This window comes from Aegilops tauschii, chromosome 1 (genome assembly GCF_002575655.3).
Source record: "Aegilops tauschii subsp. strangulata cultivar AL8/78 chromosome 1, Aet v6.0, whole genome shotgun sequence".
NCBI classification, from domain to species: Eukaryota; Viridiplantae; Streptophyta; class Magnoliopsida; order Poales; family Poaceae; genus Aegilops; species Aegilops tauschii.
In genome coordinates, this window is record NC_053035.3 from 298,376,910 (window position 1) to 298,384,591 (window position 7,682).

Consider the following 7,682-nt stretch of genomic DNA (forward strand, 5'->3'; position numbering starts at 1 on the left):
AACAAGCACAAGCAGATTGGAGCCACCCAGGTTTCTACCAATGGAGACAACACACGTAACAGCTACACTTGCCGCAAGTGTGGGGGAACTGACGGGCATAATACCCGCACGTGCAAACTGGGCAAGGAGGTCATTGGTGCTGAACAGACACATGGCAAGGTGCAGAGTTCCAAAAAATCAAATGAAGACGATGAAGAAGAAGAGTTTGACGAGATTGACGACCAATCAGACGAAGATAATGAAGATGACAGTGTTGGGCACGAGGAAACTGAAACTGACGATGAAGCTGCCAAGGCTCAACCAGGAAAGGGCGCCGGCAAGGCACAACATTCGGGGCCAGTTAGGAGAAGCTCAAGACTGAACAACTGAACAATACATAGTGGTTATGCTGCTGCGTCAACTAAAAAATAAGCTTGTAGTCTCAGTTGCCTCGGCACACAATGAGGAAACATTTCAGAAACACTGTCGTTACCAAAACTTATTTAGCTTTATCGTCGATTTCTCGATCAGTACTATAGTTATGATATAATTTGTGATTTGTGCCCACTGGACCAGTGACATTATTATGTAAACCATTTGATAATCCTTTTGAATGCAGTCACAAATACATTTGAAAAAACTTATCTGGATTTATCTTACGCAAACGCTACTGTCGACCAGTAACTCAACAAAAATATGTTAAGGAAAATTTATACTCTTATAGTACATCAGTACTGATAGTTCTCAGTCGTCAGTACAAAGGCAGAGTACACATCAGTACTGATATAATTTGTGATTTGTGCCCGCTGGAGCAGTGACATTATTATGTAAACCATTTGATAATCCTTTTGAATGCAGTCACAAATACATTTGTACTGACGAAAAACACTACAGTCGACTAGTAACTCAGCAAAAAAAAGTTTAAGGAAAATTTAAACTCTTATAGTACATCAGTACTGATAATTCTCAGTCGTCAGTACAAAGGCAGAGTAAAACAAACACACCCGTGAACACCTCAAAAAACATCGTTTTGAAAAAACAAAGCTATGTCTACTTCTGCCAGTCCCAATTCAGAAAGACCATCAGTACATAAAAATAATTACCTCAAATAAAAATGCGAATATAATACATTCTGTACTGATGAAAATCTAATTTATCTGTAAAAAATACTCAAAGATTATCTTGATATAAACAATCCTTAAAAAATACAATTTAAAAAAAACATTAGCATCACACATAGTCTCACTGGTATTTGGTAAGTTCAATTACACTTCAATCACCAGTCCAAGTACCACAGTAGAGGAGTACACACCTCCATCATCACCAACCCTGACACGTGCAAGTGGGATAAGCAGCTGATAAGTACAGCTTGACAAAGACGAATCAGTGCGACAGTAAAATGCCGTCATCACCACCCTTGGGACGTGCAAGTGGGATTTAGCAGGTCATAAGTACAGCTTGACAAGACTAGTCAGTGCAGCAGTAAAAACAATTTGACTTGGACGGTTACTTCTTCCAGGCCACCACCCGCGCCACCGACTGAGCGGTTGCCACAAGGGACTGCAAACGGCGACCCCATGCCACTACACCCACGCCCCCGTCGAACCGCCTCCCACAAATCCCCGTCGACGCACTGCAAAAAACCCCATCCTCTTCCATCTCTCCATCATCCCCACAAACCACCATTGCCGCTTCCATCTCCACTGCACACAAACCACAAACTTCTCTCTCACAAGCCCACAGCCGCCGGAGGAGGGCGATGGCGGAGGAACCGTCAACCAAGCGTCATCAAGACGAGCCGTCGGACAAGAGCAGCAACCTCATCGACGTTCACGTCCCCGGCGAGAAGCGCGAGTACACCAAAACCCTCAGAGGGGTTGAGCTCCACGGCAAGGAGACACTGGAGATCGTCTGCACCAGCGAACCAGACAAGGCCGACGAGGTGATCTCCAGGCTCTGGAGGAAGCTTGGCGGCATGCTTCGTAGGATCGTCGGCGTTGGTGTGCACTACACCAACGAAGATGAACCTCCCCAGATGGCAGCAGACCTGCAGTTGTGCATCGACGACCTCTGCTTGGTGTACCACATCGCATCGGCCACAAAATGGTGAGCCATCCTACTCATTTGCCCTGTTTGGTTTATCTGTTTTATTAGTACTGTATCCTGAAAATCTCATCAGACTTGTTTCCCAACTAGATGTACTAGTGTGGTTTGTGAAAAGTGGATGCACTACTGCATTTTCTCAAGTAGATACACTATAAATGTATTTTTGAACCTGATGCACTAGATTACTATTTGGAAAATCTTGCGGAAGATTAATTTCTGAAGTTGATTGACTAGTGTAGTTTCTGAACTTGATCCAATAGTGTAGTTTATGTACTCGATGTATTAAAAAGATGTTTCTGAACTTGATGTAGTGAAGTATTTTCTGAATTTGATCTAATGTTATTTTCATAAGAAAATAAACTAAGGACTTGGTAAAGCACTGGTTATGTGTTATCCTATTCAACAAAAGTAAACTAAACTACCAACAAAGCAGAACATACAACATTGACTGAAACTATGTATAATCCAAAAAGAAGAATAACATGATGTACTTAATTTAATTTCAGAACTTTGTTTACTAGTTTTTGAAGTACATTCATCGATTATTTATGCTACATAAACATCTACTTCATGGATTCATCACTTGTAAAACAAAACAAAAATGAATAATCCAAACATCAAAAGTAATGCTAATTTTCAAAAATGTCTCTCCCCTTGCAGGCCAAGCGCCTGAACGAATTGCTGCACCATGAGACGTTGTTCACATTTGCCGGTTTCAGCATTGAAAGCGACAAAGAGAAGCTGAAGTTGTCCGGTTTGGAGATCAACCCCAACAAGTTCATCGACATTCAGCGCAAGTGGAGAGTTCCATACACCGGAAAAGAGCCAGCATCATCCACCCATTCTACAAAGGCATCAAGAAGAACACCAACACGCAGGAAGACTACAAACTGTGGGGGACCACCCAGCTGCCAGACAACCTCATCGAGTACGCAGGAGTAGATGCGTACGCCACGTACAAGTCATGGAGCATGATCAACTACATCACAGATGGTTCGGAATATGCAAAAGAGCGGGAGGATGCGAAATTCTACGACCACCCCTATTGCCCCTTTTAGGGATGAAGATACATCAGAGCCTGCCTTCGTTTTCCTTCCGCTTGTGCTTGCCTTTTATCTTGTTGTTTCAAATTAGTAGTTTGCTCTTGTTGGGTTGAACCAGTATGATTATGTCGTGCTTGTCATGGTTGAACAAGTTTACTTATATCATCAAGTACAATGTTTTGCTTATCTCATTATATAAGTTTGGTAGCTTCGTATGTTGTTAATCCATCATTTCAAATTCAAAAGTAGCTTCTGAATGGAACTTTGTGGCTGCTCAAAAGTACTAGTTATGATGCAACTAATCACACAACGTTGTTCCATGTCTAGTTTCGATTCAGTATTGTATAGAAAACATAACGTTGAGAACAATCAACACAATTTGAGTTGCTTAACAACACTTCAAAAGTTGAAGCAAAAACTCTTAGTACTTCATGTAGTGTTCTCATTCATATGTAGCTGCTAGAAAATTAACAAGTACTACAAACAGAAAAAGTTAAGAAGCATCAGCACACACTTATGTTGGTCGCTTGCAGATTAAGAATGATAGTACTGGTACACTTGATCAGACAGTCAAACTTACTACAATAAAAAGTACATAGAAGCATCAATCCGTAAGCGCTACTACGAATGGACTATCAGTACAACTTAGTCTACATGCAAGTACATCTTAGATTACACTTACACAAAACTGACAAGAACTAGAACAAAAAGTTTCAGTCCAAGTTACTGCTGGAGTCAAGTACTAGATTCAAACAAACAAAAAAAGAAAAAACTGACCACCCAAGGTCAGGCGCAGGCCCTGACGCTGCTAGATACTTGAACTCGAGCCCATAGGCGAATCCCTAGTAATCCGCACAATGCAGGGCCCACAGGTCAAGAAAGAGAGCGAGCGCCATGTATAAGCGCCCAGGTAAGTATTCAGAGGAGTTCGACCAGTGAGCCTCGGCTGCGCTTATAAACAGGTCCGGAGCCCCCTCGACTAGCCAGGTGGGACTAAACCCAGAGCGCATGCGCACGCCGCACTGCACAGCCGCGCGGACGAGCTATCTGGGCCAAAAACGGCCCAATAGCCTGCATCGTTTACAAACACCACACCAAATAAGCCCAGTTAAACAAACCAGAGGGCGAGGCAAAGAAATATAAACTACAAGAAAAATGTTCGAAACTGAAAATATATAAATTCAAATACTAGTTCACAGGAAATAACTTTGAATACGAAAAATATAAATAAAAAAAATTTAGCTCTGCACCACGGATGATAAAAAAGGGAGAAAATATGATACAAAAACAATGAACCTCTAAAAAGAAGAGAACTTAATAGCCTATTTGCTAAATGTACATAATTTAAAAAACCGAATTAAATATTACTTTCAAGTTCAACTACTAAAATGCAAAAATTTCAGCATATAATGTTTGTCAATTATGCTAAATTTCTTATTTATATAAAATCTGACAAGTTCAACTACTAAAATGCAAAAAGTTCAAACATATAATGTTTGTCAATTATGCTAAATTTCTTATTTATATAAAATCTGACAAGTTCAACTACTAAAATGCAAAAAGTTCAAAACATATAATGTTTGTCAATTATGCTAAATTTCTTATTTACATAAAATCTGACTGGTTCAACTACTAAAATAAAAGAAGTTCAATAAGAATTTATTTGTCAATTCTGCTAAATTTCCAATTTATATAAAATATGTACACACCTCAACGAACGATATGGTCGTAAAATAATCTCAATCGCACAAACCACCCAAAAAACAAAAAAAACTCAGTTCAAACATACATATGACATCAGTACTAAAAAAGCAGGATCAGTCAGGCCACTCACACCACTATGACACCAAATTTCAAAACCGCACGCTGTATGAAATTACATTTCAGTTCACACAGCAATAAACCATAAGTGCACTAAAATGAGAATACAAAAACTATAAAGGCCTAACTTAGGTAAGTACAGATGAAAATAAAATAAGTACCAGTTTTGAGCTACAACTCCCAGGGCACTGAAAAATGTCTTCAGATAAACAAGTCTATAAGACTTTAGTGGAAAAATAATACTTAACTCCTCACGGAAAAACATCAAAAAGCATACGTCACCTAAACAGTCCAAAATGTCGTCATCACCACCCCAGAGACGTGCAAGTGGGATTTAGCACGTCATAAGTACAGCTTGACAAGACAAGTCAGTGCAGCAGTAAAACCATTTGAATTCGACGGTTGCTTCTTCCAGGCCACCACCCGCGCCACCCACTGAGCGGTTGCCACAGGGGACTGCAAACGGGGACCCCCACGACCACCACACCGACGCCCCCGACGAACCGCCTACCACACATCCCCGTTGACGCACTGCAAAATACCCCATTGTCTTCCATCTCTGCCTCATTCCCAGAAACCACCATTGCCGCTTCAATCTCCACTGCACACAAACCACAAACTTCTCTCTCCCAAGCCCACAGTTGCCGCAGGAAGGCGATGGCAGAGGAACCGTCCGCCAAGCGTCATCATGGCGAGCCATCGGACAAGAACCTCAACCTCGCCGACGTTCACGTCCCCAGAGAGAAGCGTGAGTACACATGAACCCTCATAGGGGTTGAGCTCCACGGCAAAGAGACGCTGGAGATCGTCTGCACCAGCGAACCAGACAAGGTCGACGAGGTGATGAGCAGGCTCAGGATGAAGGGCGGCGGCTTGTATCCAAGCTTCATCGGAGTTGATGTGGAGTTCACCAGCGATGATGAACCTCCATAGATGGCGGCAATCCTGCAGTTGTGCGTCGAGGAACTCTGCTTGGTGTACCACATCGCAACAGCCACAAAATGGTAACCCATACTACTATTCATTCATCTGTTGTACTAGTACTACTCACTAAAAACTTCAATAAACTAGTTTCCCAACTAGATGAACTACTATACTTTGTGAAGTGTATGCACGAGTACATGTTTCTCAACTTACATGCATTTCTGAAACTGTGAAGTGGATCGTTTCACCAGATTAGCATCTGGAAAAATGTTTATAGAATTCTGAAATTGATGCACCAAATTAATTTCTGAACTTGATGTGATAGCATAGATTCTGATGTTGATGCACTAGTATAGTTTATAGAATTGATGTATTTAAAGATGTTTGGTGAAGTGGTATAGGTCCATATCTTGATGCACATGTTTCTCAAATTAATTTCTGAACTTGATATAGAATTGATGCACAAAGATGTATCAAGCACTCGTATAGGTCTTTTATTCAACAAAAAAGAAACCTAACTTGAATCAAGCAGAACATATATCATTGAATCTGGTAAAATGATTCTTGAATTTGATTTGGTGAAGCACTGAAGATAGCAAAAAAGAAAAATAACATGGTGTAGTTGAATTTAATTTCAGGACTTTGTGTACTAGTTTCTGGACTACATTCATCCATGACTTATACTATATAAGCATCTACCTCATGGATTATCACTTTCAAAACCAAAAAGCAGAAGAATTAAATCTTCAAAAAAGAAGACTAATCTTTAAATGTGTGTCTCCCCCCTTGTAGGCCCAAGCGCCTCAAAGACTTCCTGCAGGAGGAGAAATTGTACACATTTGTCGGTTTCAGCATTGGAGGTGACAAGCGGATGCTGAACAAGTCTGGTTTGGAGATCAACCCCAACAACTTCATTGACATGCAGCGCAAGTGGAAAGATCCAAAGACCAGCAAATACTACGACTCCTTGGCCGATGTTGCAGGCGGTGTAATCCACCCATTCTACAGCGGCATGAAGAAGAAGATGGACAAGGGAGAACACAAACTGTGGGGGACCAGCCTGCTGCTAGACAACCTCATCACGTACGCAGGAATAGATGCGTACGCCACGTACAAGTCATGGAAGACAATCGACAACATCATGATAGGTTGGGATATTTCAAAAGAGCAGGAGGCTGACCCCTACTACCACTGCAACTTCGCGGGATGAAGATGCATGAAAGTCTGCATTCGTGTTGCTCGCACTTCTGCCTGTCCTTAATATTGTTGTTTCAGATTTGTAGTTTGCTTTCGTTATGTTGAACCAGCTACCTTATGTTATGTCTGTCAGGGTTTGAACAAGTTTGCCTATGTCTATCATGTACATCGTTTGCTTATGTCAGTCAACAAGTTTGCTAGCTTCCTATTTTGTTCATCCATCATTTGAAGTTGAAGTAGGTTGAAGTTGAAACTAGTCATGGAGAAACAAAACTCATACATGGATATTTTCACAAAAAAACAAAAACAGTGGCAGACTAACTAAGGACAACGGCAAATAGTAGAATTGGACGCTCAACACAGCTTAGACATTTACGGTAGTACTATCACACTAAGAAATCAGTTTTTAGTTTCAGAAGAACACTAAATAGACTAAGTTTCAGCCGAGGACAACATTCACTACTAACAGCATCGTGCTAATAGTAGTTAGAAATTTACTGAGTACTGCAACAGGAAAAGCAAAGAACAATCAGTACATATTTCCCAGTCACTAGCATGCTAGGACTGCGAGTTCTGGTACACTTGAACAAACGGCACATTCATTCTACAAAA

General features: G+C 41.0%; 1 protein-coding gene across 1 annotated transcript; it reads left to right on the top strand.

Moving 5' to 3' along the window:
* The first annotated feature begins 1,738 nt into the window (after positions 1-1,738).
* Positions 1,739-7,083, top strand: LOC141029621 (uncharacterized). The gene is made up of 2 exons (XM_073506148.1): positions 1,739-2,085; positions 6,666-7,083. Exons 1-2 carry the CDS (start codon positions 1,739-1,741, stop codon positions 7,081-7,083), a joined length of 765 nt encoding a protein of 254 aa, XP_073362249.1.
* Positions 7,084-7,682: the final 599 nt, after the last annotated feature.

Excerpts from the sequence above, each read along its gene's own strand:
- LOC141029621 (XM_073506148.1), top strand. The coding sequence starts at position 1,739 with ATGGCGGAGGAACCGTCAACCAAGCGTCATCAAGACGAGCCGTCGGAC. Across the intron at positions 2,086-6,665 it reads ATCGCATCGGCCACAAAATG|GCCCAAGCGCCTCAAAGACT; the intron begins GTGAGCCATCCT and ends CCCCCCTTGTAG.